Source organism: Brienomyrus brachyistius, unplaced genomic scaffold (genome assembly GCF_023856365.1).
Source record: "Brienomyrus brachyistius isolate T26 unplaced genomic scaffold, BBRACH_0.4 scaffold74, whole genome shotgun sequence".
NCBI classification, from domain to species: domain Eukaryota; kingdom Metazoa; phylum Chordata; class Actinopteri; order Osteoglossiformes; family Mormyridae; genus Brienomyrus; species Brienomyrus brachyistius.
Window position 1 is genome coordinate 998,227 of NW_026042349.1, and position 17,390 is coordinate 1,015,616.

Consider the following 17,390-nt stretch of genomic DNA (forward strand, 5'->3'; position numbering starts at 1 on the left):
GGGCGGGAGGTGCCGTTGTGAGGACGGGAGGTGCCTTTGGGAGGACGGGAGGTGCCTTTGGGAGGACGGGAGGTGCCGTTGTGAGGACGGGAGGTGCCTTTGGGAGGACGGGAGGTGCCTTTGGGAGGACGGGAGGTGCCTTTGGGAGGTACCTAATATAATGGTAGGGGAAACACTGATGGTTGATGATATCACCGGCATCAACATGCTTCGGACTTAATAAGGCAAGGACAGAAGTGCTACAAAGAACAAGTGAGAGAAATAACTTTGATTATTATTGTATGATTACTATATGTTCATCATGACTGTTGTGGAATGTTCTAGACATAATAAGACATAATAAGATGGATCTTCTGTAACACTGACGGCAGTGGTGAAATACATACATATGCACATGACTGTGTTAGTCATCTCTCACTTAAATTCATGGATAGCAACCATGTGACTGCTAAATGTAACCAAAATTATGCTTTCACATCATTTATTATCCATCTGTCTCGTCTGTAGAGCTGGTAGGGTTCCCTGCTCTAGCAGCGGTGATGGATGGGAAGCTAAGTGCACTGTGATTGCATCCCTCAAGTTACCATTGAAGTAGAAGTTTTGTTTTTGGGTTATATTTCTTGATTTTCTTTCACTGAGTCAGTCATTTGGGACAAAATACCATTGGACCATTTAAATGACATTATTTTAAATCCCAAAATTAGATCCCAAAAGTTCCACATCAGCCTTTATGATAGACACATGGTCACTAAGGGTTTATTTTGACACAATCTTGTCAAAAGGAGGGGAATGCACAGAATTTTTGCAAGCTGGTAGAACATAATACGGGGTTGTTTCCGGGCTGCAGTAAGGAAACTGCAGACCCCAACATGGGATGAGAAGCAGGCATCACCCCCTGTGAGATTAACCTCCTGCTAATGCACACTTGAAAGCCTCGTGGAACTTCAGCGCTAAGCACATCAAAGATTCTCTGAAGAGCTGTTGTGAAAAAGGGCACCTTTGTCCTTTGGAGGGTCTGTGGCTTTTTGGGTCAAAAGCCAGGTGACCTGCAGAGATACCCCTTTGTTTGAATATTTCATAAATCAATGTAATTGTTGAAAACTCCTTTGAGATTTACATGAGTGATTTTTCAGGCACCACCTATTTCTCAGTTTGTCACAAGAAGTATAATTGTGGCATTTAAAACATCTTCTGGAAATACTCTAGGTTTGTTCCACTGTGTAGCTTTAGGTCATGCTACACAAGTACCATCACTTAAGACTATATGAAACAAACTTTTGCCTGAAAACAGTTAAATCTGTCTGTACAGAATTGCAGAGCTTAAATGGGCAGTTAGTACCTGTATGTATGCGCTTTGGAAGAGTCTTTTTGGTATTTCTCTCATATCCCTGTCAGTCTCCTCCCTTGTACTTGTTTACCACTCTTGCCTCTCGTTCCTATTCCTCATGTGGAAATCACTCCCAGCTGCCTCTCATCGGCCTCTTGTTAGTCTTTTGTACTTAAGTACCTGTTTGTTTCGTCATCCCCTGTCCAGTCACTGAAATCAAACCTTTGTGTTGCCTGTGCCCTTCCTTCCTTCCTCCTCCCGTTTTGATCCCTCACAATCTTGTTATTTCCAGTCCACGTTCTTTGAGCTCTTTGTTTTGCCACAACGGCTGCCCTTGAGTCATTCGTTCTTCAAGTCATGACATTTACACTCTAATATCTGTTGCACAGCTAGCTATAGATCTTGTAAATCATAGAGGAGCAACAGCAGCGGGCACTGTATTTAAAGAATCAGACTTGTGCTCAAACTGCCATATGTTAAATCTTCAGATTTGGGCTCCTTGTTGTACCACGTCATCATGACATGTCAGGTGAAATGGTGAGTTTATGGGCAAAAGCTTTTCTGGGAAGAAAGTAGGATGACGAGGACAGCATCAAGGACATCGCAGAAGCAGTGGAACACAGTTACCACACGCTGTTTCCATGCACACAGTTGCTATGGAGATTAAGTGTGAGCAGAAACTGTGGAGCACTTTAGGAATTTGGACATGGTGCTATATCAAAATAAGATGAGCATCAACGACACCAGTAACAACAGTCTTTTGAGACTCCATTATCTCAGATGGTTCCACATCAACTGGTGGCATTTGACTAATTCACCTGATTCATGTAAGGTTATTAGTCCTGCTCTCATTTTCAGTAGCAAGTTGGAAAGGTCCTGGGTTATTCCAGCTTTAAAAAAGCCGTGGTTATAGAATCTAATACAATCACGTGGGTCTGGGTGACAGGCAGCTTGCTGTGTCTGACCTTCAGCTCGTGAATCATGGCCGAAATGAAAAACCACAGTGGGGCGTGAGATGTGACGCATCACTGCTGGAAACGTTTCCACGATGATACAACGTGCTTTTTCTTCCGTGCTGTCCGGGGATTCATCGAGCCTCGAGTTCCTTCCCATGATTGTGGTTATGTTAGTAGTTGTCACTGTTTCGTGTTGTTTTGACAACACTGAAGACTTCGATCCATGGCCAACCCCGCCGTGTTTTCATGAGTGGTGATAACACCTGACCTTGAAGAAATAACGACATGAAAACATATTTCTGTAGTTTACTAAACTATAATTATTATTTTACTTTTAGATAATGGTTTAGTTATGGTTACGGTTTTTTCCTTTGACTTAATCTAATATACAAAAAATACTTGTTCGACTTCCTGTATGAAAATTTTATGTTTCTTACACAATGTACCATTTACGTACCACAAAAATTCACAGATTTTTTGTTTGTAGATTTTGTATGAATCTTGTCGAGGAATCAACCAAATTTTGTACGCGAAAATGAAATTTTTGGTCGTGAACTGTAGTTCTGAGCACTAGTGGATGTTAAAAAAGCCTTAAACTCTATATGATTAGTGAACTGGCGTCAGATTTTTTCAGTTGCTAAAATAAAAGAATGAAAAATAAATGAAAATGAAACAGCTCAGCATTAAAGCTAATGGCACAGTAGTTCTACTTTTTTTCAAGCAGCAATTATATTTACTACCTCCATTCTCAGAGTACAGCATAATCATTAGAGGATAAAATGAATAATACATTTAATAATACATTTTTTGTTTGTTTTGTTTGTTTTGTTCGGTGTATCAGTAGGGCTGAGTAGCTGTGGGAAAGCTGAGAGTGAGTCTGCAGTCTGTATTCATCATCATAACAGAGCACACACATCCGTTGCAGGTGCCCAAAAGTACAAAGCAGGTTAGCATTTTAGTTATGCACAATTTGGAAAACTTATATGATCAGGTGATTAGTCCCTGAGAGAGAATGAAGCTCTGGAAAGCTGTACCACTGCCCTCAATGAAATCTCCATCCCTGTGAGAGGGTTTCCATATGAAAGCCTTCAGAGGTGGAAAGATCAAGTCCAGAAGGTCAAATTTAGACCTAAAAATTTAGAATTTTTATTGTAAATGAATGAAGTCCTCTGTAGTGGCCACCAGGCTCACTAAAAGAGTGCTTTTATGTTATGATTAGGTACTTTGTATGAAATGAATCTCCAAGTTTTATATATAACAGGTTACCTTTGATGAAATAATATTAATTAAAATGATTAATATGCAAGCTTTGGGCTGCATGAGTCAGTGAGATGACTATTTTGTCCATATTATGTCCCACTGATTAGGGTTTGGAGTGATTTCAGAAAACTGCAGAAATCACCACAAACACCCATTAACAGGTAGTTCAACAAAAACACAAAGGACACGCCTCTCTAAGCATCGTTTTGCTGCAGGATGCTGGCAGGAAATCACCTGGCCTTCTTATTATGGGAAAGCCTGCTGGGGCAGTAGGCTTCACAGGGGGCAGCTTGGGGGCAGGTGTGGCCCTCAGTACGGTGGGATTAAGCAGCTTTAGCAGGCTGCTTTGTGCAGGCCAACCTGCCTCTCTTCTGGCGTTCACGGCTAAACCGCCGCAGAGTCCTACCTTCAACCTTGGCACCAGGAGGAGACGTGAATCCGGTAGCGAAGGCACACAGAGTCGGGGCTCCAAGATCTCATCCAAGGGTCCTGAGGGACACACGGAGCATATGGCGAAAATCCCCTTTTTTTTTACCAATAGGTTCATAGAAAAGGTAGCAGTCTCCAAAAGGTAAGGGTGGTGAGGTGGGGTATTGCTGTGGGATTGGTGGGTTATCTCCCAAAGCAGTGGGAGTAGCAGTGACCTATTGCTGTGCAGCTGGAGAGAGAGAGCAGGAGAGACATCAGGAGAGACTGCCCCCGGGGTGACAGCGACCACCAGCACAGACAGAGAGGCCAAGTGGCTGGTGTCGCTGGGAGAGCAGCACCGCGCCTGTGCAGCGCAGTGCATGCGGGGTGAAGCCTCATGCGGATAGACACGCACTCAGCGCCTGAATATTTGCCGTTCAGGACGTTGTAGTTCAGCTGACCCCCTTTATCTGGCAGTGTTTGTAGTCTGTTTGTTCCAGTCATTGGCATGGCTAGTTACATAGTGCTGTGTCTTCAGTTCTTCATGACATTCCTGAAAAATCGATGTTAAAAGCATCCTCACGTCTAAAACACTGGCCCTTCCTCACATTGCGTCACCCATGTTGGTCCATATACATTCATATTATATCTGTGTTATGCATCATATTTCCCCTTGGCATTTCTGCATTAGCATCTTGTCGTTTCTTGTGCATCACTTGCATGTGCATACTGTGGGTATTTTTCAGATTTATTTTGTGGGCTTGTCTGTTGTAGACTTTTCCTAGCAGTGCGAATGGGTCCAAATGCAGTAGAGGCGAGAATAACCCTTCATGTCATCCCCAGTCTTCAGCAAATGTGAGAGAGTTCAAAGTAAAGTGTGATGCTAATTGGGGGACTGACATGGACCGAGGCCTTAGAGCAGCAGCACAGATTCATCACAGGCAGACACTGGAAGCAGTGCACAATGAACCGCACACGCCCAATTCCCAGTGTTGAGAGAAGCGAGACTTCAAAAACCATTTGAGACTGACAGCACAGAGTAATCCCTCACTGTAGGATTCAAAGCCTCAGTACGCCCACGGCTGTCATTTCTACACATGACGCACCTCTCCGTGTATGATGTTGACCTTTCTAAGGATGAGATCTTTCAGCCCAGTTTTACCTTTGCAAGGTTAGGGTGGAGTTCAGATTTCCCTTACATCTGAAAAATTTGAGCCGACAAGGGCTGCATTTGCACTGTGTCCGCACTTCCAGTGGCATACTGATATGTGAATTTACTTTATTTATGTTGCTTCCAGCAAAGATGTTCCATTGTTCTTTAATCATTAGGTTTTATATTTGTTCTTCGGAGATTTTTGTGCAGCCAGTTTGGCTTGTCAGGCTTCTGTGTTACTAAGACACTGATTGCTGCACCTTCATCTAACTTGTAAAAGCTGCACAGCACTGTAAAAGCTGCACAGCACTGTAAAAGCTGCACAGCACTGTAAAAGCGACTGCTTGGGTCACACATCGGGGTCGGCTCATCAGTGGGAGGCGTAAAACAACCCAGGATGGGGGGCCAGCCCATCACAGGGCACACTCATACACCATTCACTCAGACATGCATTCCTATGGGCAATTTAGTAACTTCAGGAAATCTTTGGGCTGTGGTGGGAAACTGGAGTACCCAGAGGGAACCCCACGACGACATGGGGAGAACATACAAACTCCATGCACATGTAACCCAGCCGGAGACTTGAACCTGGGTCCCAGAGGTGTGAAGCAACAGTGCTAACCACTGCACCACCATGCCACCCCCATTTTTGCTTTTATGACCAGAAGGACACTTAATATCTAATTTCTAATCAGTGTCTCTGTTATTTTAAGATTTCTGTTTCAGAGGTAAATAATACCAGAAGAAAACAAGACACTAGTGAGTCACATCAGAAGACTGAGAATAATCTATAATAATATATATGATCATTGGAAAACTATTGGAGGTGACCACACTGCGAGGTGTGTGCAGATGCATGAGCTCATGAACTGTTCGATTTGTCGATCAGCTGATCTGCCTATAAGATGAGAATGCTTTGTTTTTTTAATGTAGATGTCCTAGATCTTAGTGCAGCTGTCCTATTGTTCTGTGTGGTCTTTTACATTTATTGGCAGCAAATGTGAGCAAGGCTTTTATAATCATAAAAAGTTTTTGAAGTTTTAAAGTTAAGTTTTTAGTTCCTTATCCGCTTGGACAACACTGTGTCTGAAATTGTGTCAGAAAGTCATCCAGTGGCCTTTTCCTGGGATGGTGATCATGTATGCAGCCTGGTGCCTGTTCCATTGTTCCATTGCAGAGACATACTCTGCAGAGCCGTGGTGTTTACTGCAGGATTCAGTCCTAGACAATTTAGTGCAGCAGTCAGCATTAGAGAAGCGGTAGGGAGACCAACCTGCCAGGGACAGGAATGAGAGCTCTGGAATTCCTCCAGTCTGTGTTAGCTGAGGGACAGTCTGCATGTTATATCTTATGGTTATGTGTTGCATTTTTGCAGGACTGTGATGTTTGATTGCTGGCTCATATTGTAATAAACTAATACTAGCTAAAACGATTCCAAAAAGGTAAAGACAAAGCCTGAAGAGTTTCCATCTGTTTTTCCAACAGTAGGAAACACGTTCTTTTGGCACCAGTTATCCAGCTAATACTCACCTCTTCATTTTCAGGAAGTCAAATTTCTGAGTGTTTCCAAAAATTTGCAGTCGACAAAACCATGAAATCCATGAGGCATTTTCTACTGAAGTTTCCCTCTCAGTGGAAAAAGGGAAATTGCTCCATGAAAGTTTTTTACTTTCATTGCAAAGGAAGGTTGACATAAAAACATTTTATTTGTTTATGTATTTGTGCGCCGTATTATTATTTTAAATTGGGGGGCTTATCCATCCATTTTCTATACCCACAGTCCTAGGACTACAGCACCACGCTCTAGTGTTATTTTGCTCATGCGTGTTGCTTTTTAAAGGCAGGTACATAACAGGTTCCTTCATGTCTTTTTGGATTTACGGACTTATTAAAATTTCTTTGATGGGGTTAAATCAGCCCCAAAATGGGAGATTAAGCGCTGCTCAGCACTACATGACTGTCGTTAGCACCGTGGGAAAACTAAGCCGCTCATGTCATGTCTGTGCTCAGCTGTAATGGAGGGTCGTAGTTCTGCTGCACAGCATCTGAATTTGATGGGGATTTTTCTTCTTTTTTCATTGACTTTCAATAAAGTTGAAAAACTGTCTTACGAGGTACCATTCAGCTTCTCGATGGTGAACAATTGATGCCGTTATGTAATCCCACTTACTGATAATCCTCGTACTCAGTCACATGTCTCTCCCACTGCAAGTCTGACAGGGCCCCCAACTTTGGTCAGCTGGCTGGAGTGAGATTTTCAATTTGAAACAAGTCTGCACACGCATGCACATGCATTTACATGTATGTAACAGTTGAGTCACCTTATAAATAGCCTGTAAGGTCTGCAAACTACCCGAATACTTTTGATGTAGCTAATTTTAGGTTTATAAAGGAATAAAATAGATTTGCTATAAGATTTCCTGCATGAGAGTCTGAAAGCGTGAGGGTCACGGCAGACGCGTGAGAGTCTGAAAGCGTGAGAGTCACGGCAGACGCGTGAGAGTCTGAAAGCATGAGAGTCACGGCAGACGCGTGAGAGTCTGAAAGCGTGAGAGTCACGGCAGACGCGTGAGAGTCTGAAAGCATGAGGGTCACGGCAGACGAGTGAGAGTGTGAAAGCGTGAGGGTCACGCCGGATGCGTGAGAGTGTGAAAGCGTGAGGGTCACGCCGGATGTGTGAGAGTCTGAAAGCGTGAGGGTCACGCCGGATGTGTGAGAGTCTGAAAGCGTGAGGGTCACGCCGGATGCGTGATAGACGGCAGCTCTGCTCTTATATAGGTGCCCAGTGGCCTTGAAGTAGCACCAGAGAAGCTACAAATAAATCACCATTTAAATAGCAGTAATGGCTTGATCTAGGCTTTACTGCACACATAGAATATTTTGAAGTTTCTGAAAGCAGCTCACTGCTCCCTCTCACCAGTGTAATCACCTTGTTTCTGGCATTATTCAAAGAAGGAAAAAGAATATAGAAGAAACGCATAGCGGAGCCACGGGCCAATATTGCTGTGGTAATTACCATTGAGCACGAATGTCCTGGAGTCTGAGCCTTTTCTACATGCATTAATAACACTCTCATATTTCCTTCTTTCTAGGCATGCTCGGAGAATGTACTGTATCTTTAGCCAACCCAGGGATTTCATGACACGGCACACTACACACGCACTGCATTGTCGGTGATGATTACAGCAGTAGATTGAAAATGGGTGGAGAAACAGGACAAAGAGCAGCTACAAAATGAAAATCTAGATAAAAAAAAAGAAGAAAAAAATGGGAACAGAATGATGAAAAAAACAGTGATTCATGGAAATTGTGTTAGAAAATGCATCGTTGCAGACTGCAATTTCTGTAGTTTTTAGTAGCTTACAGTAAGTATACAAGTACTGGCTACTTGTTATAGTACATTTTAAAACTATAATTTTATGTAAAAACTGATGATGAAAGGCATGACGTCATAAGTAATAATATAAACTATTACATTATAGAGTCAATAATCAATTATGACAGTATTCAAAATATTGAAGATCACACTGCCATGTAGAATTCAAATTTCTCTATCAAACAGACCTAAAAAGGCAATATATATTGACAAGACATCACACACAATGAATAATTTAACACAGCATTAAGTGAAATGTATGAACTTGTCATGTAAATCAAAGTACGTTAAAAGTAAAGAAATTTTAACCAGACACCTCACCCAATCAGTGCATATACACTGACACACATTCACACACACACCTACTCATAGAAAGGTTTATTTGTACCATTTGTTGCATTTTTAAATAATTCTAAAGACATTTATGGAATTATGCAATGTACAAAAAAATATTACACAAAAAAATAATATGTTGGGGGAGGGGCGCTCAGTGGGCTGGGACTCAGAAGGTTGCCTGTTCAAATCCCTGGGTTGGCAGAGTGATCCCACCATGAGGCCCTTAAGTAAGAGCCTTAACCTGAATTTCCCTACTGACCCTACTGTCTCCTCCTCACTAGTTCCATGAGGTGGCCTCCTGGGATGCCCTTACACATGTCCTGAAGGGGCTCCCACATACGCTGAGTGCTTCTTAGCCTCGTTTCCTTCACTCTCGGGTCAAACTCCTCCAAAACCATATCTACTGTCTGTAGGTCAGGTGGCCAGGTCATGTGATGTGACACGTGTAGGCGGCTTCGTAGGCAGCTTGGCGTGTCCATACTTTTGACTGCTACTGTACATGCATGCATGTGCACACACACACGCTTTCATTTTTTCTCAATTGTTGTTTCATAAAATTGGTCATTAATTTGTATTAATTTTCCATAGTGGATTATGGGTTAATAAAAACCAAAACCTTTATTAGCTTAGATGTGAAGGCTGCTTGGTGTTCATGTGTAATTAAATCACCGGACGGGAAGCTTTAATCTCCTTGATCTGGAGATAAACCACTGCTGAACAGATCAGTGAGTCAGATATACAGCTGATCCGCGATTTTTTATTAAGTCATGGGCAGAAATAATGTGGAGGAAGGATGCTGAAAAGAGAACAGCACTGTGACAGTACAAATATCACAGATGCAGTCATACGTTCCTGCTGCTTTCCTGTTTTCCCCACCAGATAGTGGGTCTGAGAACATAAATAGCTCAGCAGCACAGGAACAGATGAAGATGTTGGACCACTGGAACAGGCTGGTAGCTGAGTTTTCCCTAACCCTGGCTGATCTGTTAAGACATACAAACTCAAAAAATGTCAGAATTTGTTAAAAGTACATTGAGTTTTTTGGTTACATAATAGTTTTTTTAAAGCTTTAGTATTCCTTATAGAAGGATCATTGGTGCTGTTTATAAACTGTTACACAACAGGAGCAGAGAAACAGTGTACTTCATGCAATACAGTTTTGCCCAAGAATGTAGGGACCCATTTTAGTTATGTGCCTTTACAAAGAATACAGTATTCCCTCTAGGTCTTGAGCTTACTGGTATACAGAGTTACACACAATCATCACTCTGAACCTGTGCATCAGTGAAGCAATTCACTGAGCACAAGGAACATATTTACAATGTTATTTTCCCAGGAGATTTCTTGTGTGTGTATATATATATCCATCCATCCATCCATCCATCCATCCATTTTCCAAACCGCTTATCCTATTGGGTCGCGGGGGGTCCGGAGCCTATCCCGGAATCAATGGGCACGAGGCAGGGAACAACCCAGGATGGGGGGCCAGCCCATCGCAGGGCACACTCACACACCATTCACTCACACATGCACACCTACGGGCAATTCAGCAACTCCAATTAGCCTCAGCATGTTTTTGGACTGTGGGGGGAAACCGGAGTACCCGGAGGAAACCCCACGACGACACGGGGAGAACATGCAAACTCCGCACACATGTGACCCAGGCGGAGACTCGAACCCGGGTCCCAGAGGTGTGAGGCGACAGTGCTAACCACTGCACCACCATGCCGCCCCGTGTATATATATATATATATATATATATATATATATATATGTGTGTGTGTGTGTGTGTGTGTGTGTGTGTGTGTGTGTGTGTGTGTGTGTTGGTGCATTAGTTGTGATAATCATTGTGCTGTGTATTTCAGAGACATAATGCTTTGATATTGATAATCATTGTTCTGTGCAAATGTTAGTGTGAGTGCCGCAATTGTGAGATGATTGTACATATACACACGTACACACACACACACACACATATAAGTCAGTTATAGTAACTATTCGGTGTGTGTTAACACTCTGGAGGTGATGATCAATATCCATCAATTTTCCAACCACATATCTTTGGCCTAACCCAGCAGTATAGCCCACATGATAAGGGAACGTCCTGATCATCACCGGGCACTGTGGGCAATTTATGGAAGCAGATTAGCCAAAACACATGTACAGTATGCATTCCCAGGGTAAACCTGCATGACATGGTAAACTCCACATGCACAGAGAAGATGCTGGAGTCAAACTCTCAACCACAGAGGTGTGAGACAGCAACACTACCCACTGAGCCACCTTGTGATGTTCGCTGTTCTGTATGCATGTGTGTTAGGGTTTCAGTGATGTTAGTCACCCTTCGTTATATATGTTTGTGTGCCACCTGATGACTGTTGGTCACTTGTCTCACTGGAGGCCCACTCCTCATCCCTGTAGCAGATCCAGTTTGTAACTTCCGAGGATAAGCAGGAATTCAGCAAGTTTCCCACCAAGGCTGGACGACGCTCCCTTTCCCGATCGATCTCTCAGTCATCAACAGACAGCTACAGCTCAGGTATCCACACACACACACACACACACACACAGACCTGTACTCATATCTAAGTGCGGACCGGTCCATTCATTCCTACAAGAAAAACTAAAATCCCAGCAATTACAACCATAATCCCCCACCCAGCCCTAACCTTAACCATGAGTAACAAAACTAAATACAAGACATGGCATTTTGAGGTTTTTGATTGGTCACCGATTTTTATAAAATTGAAGCTCCCTTTGTGGGGACCAAAAAAAAGGTCCCCACAACGTCAAAATAGCATGTTTTTATCACATTGTGGGGACACTTCAAATTTTCTACAAACAGTTCAGGTGCTGCTCTGTCTCACAGCAGCCCGACTCATGCAGATGCTGGTGCTTTGCATGGTGTCATTATGTGATCTTTTCTTCTCTACGCCCCTCAGCGGCCTCCTACACGGACAGCTCAGACGATGAAACGTCACCGCGGGACAAAACGCAGGTCAACTCCAAGGGCGGCGGTGACTTCTGCGTGAAGAACATCAAGCAGGCAGAGTTCGGCAGGCGTGAGATCGAGATCGCAGAGCAAGGTGAGCAGCCCTGTATCTGAATGTGCATGCAGCTGACTGTACGCGTTTCTACAGCACTGTGCTATTCCCCTTTCATGCATTCAAAACAAAGCTCGTAATTAAAACTGTTTCAGTTTAATGCTCAGCTGTAAAACATAACTGTACCCCTAAGTGTATAGTCACATTAATTAATTCATGATTTGCCAAACAAGCTGGTTGTTTCATAAAAATTCTAGCACCTTTGGACATAAAATATCTGTTCACTTTGTTTTTTATTATTCAGAAGAATATTAATGTGAAACAAAATCAGTGCAAAGTACCTAACTAAGAAACTTCTCAACAGAGCAGGACCAGTGTTTCCCAACCTGGTCCTTGGGGACCCACAGACAGTCCATGTTTTTGCTCCCTCTCAGCTCCCTTCCAGACAGTCCACATTTTTGCTCCCTCCCAGCTCCCACATAAAGCTGGACTGTCTGCTGGTCCCCAAGGACTGGATCGGAAAACACTGGAGTAGACTACTTACATTCTAAGGACAGTTTGAGGACCTTAAGCCTATGTCTTTGGACTGTAGGAGGAAGGCCACACAAATACAGGAAATACGCAAACACACACACACACACACATTTGCAATTATATCTTTGTGAGACTCTCCATTCATAAGTAACCAAACAAAATACGAGACTTTTGGCATTTTTACTTTTTTGATTGCATTCACCGATCTTTGTAGGGACCTGAAAAATGGTCCCCACATCATAAAAACATTTGGTCCCCACAAAGTAATATCAATTTAATCCACGCACAAACACATGCGTATACACGCACACACACAGCCAGACATGGGAATAGAACATACAGCTCTTGCGTGGGCATAGTGTTACTCACAGAGCGTCCTCCCACATAGTAGTTTGCATAACAATTTCATCCATCCACAGTCAGGCACCACTTACACAGTCAGGAGAGCAGCAATCTCGTGCCTATCTCAGGAAATGTAGGGCTGCACCACAACTGGAACCCACCTCCATCACTGCATGCATGGGGAGCAGCGATCTCGTGCCTATCTCAGGAAATGTAGGGCTACACCATGGCTGGAACACGCCTCCATCACTACATGCATGGGGAGCAGCGATCTCATGCCTATCTCAGGAAATGTAGGGCTACACCATGGCTGGAACACACCCCCATCACTGCATACATGTCCCAAAGGGAAGTGCAGAGGTCAAATCGCCAGGGGGACATACATACAGATTCTCAAAGAGACCAAGTTTGATCTCAAAGTTTAGGGTTCTTTTGTAGGGCGCTGTGGGCAACCGCCCCTTTTCCCTGAACGAGTGAAAATGCCCCCCATTGGTTATCCCAAGTGCCCTTTTGCAATAACCGACGACAACACAAATTTACGACCCCTCTCACTCTCCACAGTCACAGATGTACTGAGGGGGACCCCACCCCCCTATTGAAGCACCTCCCCTCCAAATCTATGCATGTCACTGCTGTTAACATAACCGCTAACAGTGGCCTGAAATTAAATTACAAAATCAACAAGCATTCACATATGTGTGCATCTGCCAGTGATTGTAGTTTCAAGAGTTCTGATTAATTTCATAACAAACTGCATGCCCCGATCTTCTATGTGTGAATAAGATAAATCATATGATACTGCCTCCATTAAGAGACATTATATATCCATTCCTTTCACTGAACCCTTCTGAGAAGCCGCTGTATTCAACAGATAATAGAAATAACATAATCATGTGGGAAGCCGGATTTATTAGCCGCTTTTAACTCCCCAGGCTGTGTTTACTTGTTTTTGTTCACTTTCTTTTGTTTGTTTCAAACTTTTGTGGGAAACTTCAATATCACAGGCGCTGAGAGCTTGAGTTCGGACCCAGATATCAGGTGACTGGAAGACATTTTCTTGCTTCTGGGTGGATAGTTGTCTGTGAATGATGGCAGAAAGCCCGCTCCATCCGGGGTGTGGTATCCTGTAGCTGCCACTATAGGTCAAATGAAGTGAAGTGCCGCCAATATAGGTTAAGCATTGTTAAGCAGGAAAAAAGGCTTTAAACATGTTCAAGTTACAGCAGTGCGTAGGCGTCCGCCAGGGTTGGTTCCCGCTTGTGCCCCTCGTTCCCGGGATAGGCTCCGGTCCCCCCACGAGCCCAGTTGGGATTAAGCGGCGATGATGATGGATGGATGGAGTTACAGCATTCAAATCTTTAACCACTATGTCACCAACTGGTCATGACTGGAGCTGACTGACCTGCTCGCTGGTTGGTGTTAGAGGTGACAGAGTGTAGCCTTCAGTGGCACTTACTCTGCTCTGTGTGCAGGTATATTTCTGTGTGTGCGTGTGTGTGTGTGTGTGTCAGAGGTACTCAGGCCTCCATATATTGAGGAGACTTTCATTTGTTCTTTCTCTCTCTGCACACACTTACCTGCACTGTATATGCGTCTCTCCCTCTCTCCCTGCCCCTGTCTTTCTCCCACCTTCCCTACCCACCTACAGACATGTCTGCCCTGATCTCCCTCAGGAAGAGAGCGCAGGGGGAGAAGCCACTGGCCGGGGCTAAAATTGTGGGCTGCACCCACATCACTGCCCAGACGGCGGTAATGCCTCTGCTCAGCCGCCACTCCCCTTGGGATGCACCTGCTACACCCACGCAATCGACTGAATTCTGCCCCAAGTAAGGATCTGTCATCCTTTCTGACTCTGAATGTTCCTTCCAAGGTCTTGATTGAGACACTGGTAGCTCTGGGAGCTCAGTGCCGCTGGACTGCCTGCAACATCTACTCCACACAGAATGAGGTGGCAGCTGCCCTGTCTGAGGCAGGTAAGCTGGGAGAATTTAGGTTCTCATAGTGGGTAAATACCCAGACAAGACAGAGCTGTCTGAGTTCTCATAGTGGGAAATGAGATAGGTAAGACAGAAACATTCAGTTTGTCACAGTCGGAAAACAGACAATTAATACAGAGCATTTCAGGTTCTTGTTGCCCATGAACAGATGGTTAATATGGAGCATTTCGGGATTTCACAGGCAGTACACATACAGAACATGACAGGTTCTCACAGAGTTAATACAGAACATTTCAGGATTTCACAAGCAGTACACATACAGAACATGACAGGTTCTCACAGAGTTAATACAGAACATTTCAGGATTTCACAGGCAGTACACATACAGAACATGACAGGTTCTCACAGAGTTAATACAGAACATTTCAGCATTTCACAGGCAGTACACATATAGAGCATTTCAGGTTCTCACAGAGTTAATACAGAACATTTCAGCATTTCACAGGCAGTACACATATAGGACATGTCAGGTTCTCACAGAGTTAATACAGAACATTTCAGCATTTCACAGGCAGTACACATATAGGACATGTCAGGTTCTCACAGAGTTAATATAGAACATTTCAGCATTTCACAGGCAGTACACATATAGAGCATTTCAGGTTCTCACAGTCAACGAACATACTGCTGAGATGCAGCCCTTCATGTTGTCACAGTAGTTAAACAGGCATTAAAGACAAAAACGTTGTGCTTCTCACAGTTGGTAAATATCCATGTAGGAAAGAGCTGCTCACCCCAGGTTCCCGAAAGGTAAATATAAGTCAGAAAAGTCAGAACTAGATCTGTATGGTAATGAGGTCTCTGGTGGTTTGGTTACACTCTGTGTTATATGTTTAGCCGAAGGACCTATGAGTGCGATGCTCAGGGAAAGATGCAGATTACTCACACTAAGAGGTACTTGGATTGGAGAGAGAGCCCCTCGGAATTTGTAATCATCTTGTGGACACATTCCAGTGGTGTTAAAATATCAAGCAAGCAACAGGCGACTGGAATTAGGTCAGTCTGCGTCCTGATAGCGGCCTGCAGGAAGTCAGCGGCTGCTCTGCCTGATTCCCAGGGAGGTGGGTCGTAGAGAGTGGCCTGTAGTAATTAATCACGTCTAGAAACAGGCATGTGGAGCCTCGGTTATGTGCGGAAATGGCGAGACCAAGTTAACTTCAGGTATATGATTTTCAGCCCTTGCCTCTTTATACAGCTGGATGTTTTCATAGCATCATTCAGGTTCAGGGCCTTTTCCGGAAGTACATAGTATCCATGGGTTCAAACCTGTAACTTTTTGGTAGCACATTTAGCACTGTGAGCAGTCTCCTTCCTCCGTCTTTGCTTTTCTTCCCAGAAGTATAGCTGCCAAAAGAACATTTCTTACAGTCTCGCGACTGCTGTCTGATTGTCCAGTTTCTTCATTTTTATCTCAGACAGGCAAGAGAACCAGCACATAGCTACTAGCATGTAGTATTTTTTTCCCAGTTATGTAACTTGAGAATAGCGTGAATCACTGAAAGGGCTCTGCCTTCTGCGATGAGCGCAGTCCACTTAGTGCGGCAGACTCCACACAGCTTTGCTGCGATCGGCAGAGCAGCAGATGGAGTGGCACTGGCGTGTGTGATGTCACACGCAGCCGGGTGGCCTTGACTTGATGATCCTGAGCCACCAGACACAATGTTCTGATGCCGTTGGCGAAAGACTGATAAACTGTGAAGTATGATGCATTTCCGTGCTTCTGCTACAGCGGATATCTGCAGCGATTGCAGATAATCTGCTTTAACAAATGAACTGTTAAATACAGTCAGTGTAATTAGTAGCCACTTGTCAAAAACTTGGTGTTGAGCTGCTGTACAGTCTACTCCCGGCCTGATGCCAGTCTACTCCCGACCTGATGCCAGTCTATTCCCGGCCTGATGCCAGTCTACTCCCGGCCTGATGCCAGTCTACTCCCGGCCTGATGCCAGTCTATTCCCGGCCTGATGTCAGTCTATTCCCGGCCTGATGCCAGTCTGAGAGTTTATTGTTTTTTGTGTAGAAAGAAAAATTGCCTATTGAGAATTTGTTATATAAGCATTTATATACAGATGAATCTGTAATATAAACAGCGGAGACTGAACCCAATCAGTTTATTTGTGACTGGATTTTCTGTGAGTGCTGCTGTTGAAGGACAGCCCAGCGCTGCACACAGATTTTGCTAGAGGGCTATTAGACTGCAGGTTCTGGCTGTAGTGGGTAATGATAAGCTGATGCCCCGCAGGCGTGGCTGTCTTCGCGTGGAAGGGGGAGTCCGAAGCAGACTTCTGGTGGTGTATCGACCGCTGCGTGGGCACAGAAGACTGGCAGCCCAATATGGTACGAGCTGCCTGGCATTGCCTCTGTGCGTGTTGCAGATCGAGAACAACTGTATCACGTGGGTTGTGGTCGTGTTTCACCGAGTCTTTGGCCTAAGAATGGTGCAACTGTGGTGTTATTCACTGTGGTTAGATCCTGGATGACGGGGGGGACCTCACCCACTGGGTGTACAAGAAATACCCAAATGTCTTCAGGAAGATCCGAGGCATTGTGGAGGAGAGTGTCACCGGCGTTCACAGGTAATGAATCATTTAACAGCAAAACAAGTCTTTAAAATTGCAACATGACACTCTCTCTAAAGTCTTTCAGCATCGCCTTGT

At 44.1% G+C, this 17,390-nt stretch overlaps 1 protein-coding gene across 3 annotated transcripts in view; it reads left to right on the top strand.

Annotated features, from left to right (window-relative positions):
* Positions 1 to 17,390, top strand: part of ahcyl1 (adenosylhomocysteinase-like 1) — a 33,554-nt gene that overhangs the window by 7,157 nt on the left and 9,007 nt on the right. For 2 of the 3 annotated variants that reach the window (XR_007388373.1, XM_049003114.1), the window contains exons 2-7: positions 11,238 to 11,355; positions 11,759 to 11,902; positions 14,385 to 14,485; positions 14,607 to 14,709; positions 16,976 to 17,070; positions 17,203 to 17,309. Coding sequence is in view for 2 of the 3 variants with exons in the window: in XM_049003114.1 (XP_048859071.1) it covers positions 11,238 to 11,355; positions 11,759 to 11,902; positions 14,385 to 14,485; positions 14,607 to 14,709; positions 16,976 to 17,070; positions 17,203 to 17,309 (668 nt within the window). In the remaining variant the exon portion in view is untranslated. The remainder of the gene's footprint in view (positions 1 to 11,237; positions 11,356 to 11,758; positions 11,903 to 14,384; positions 14,486 to 14,606; positions 14,710 to 16,975; positions 17,071 to 17,202; positions 17,310 to 17,390) is intronic. The other variant, XM_049003116.1, reaches the window with a different exon arrangement.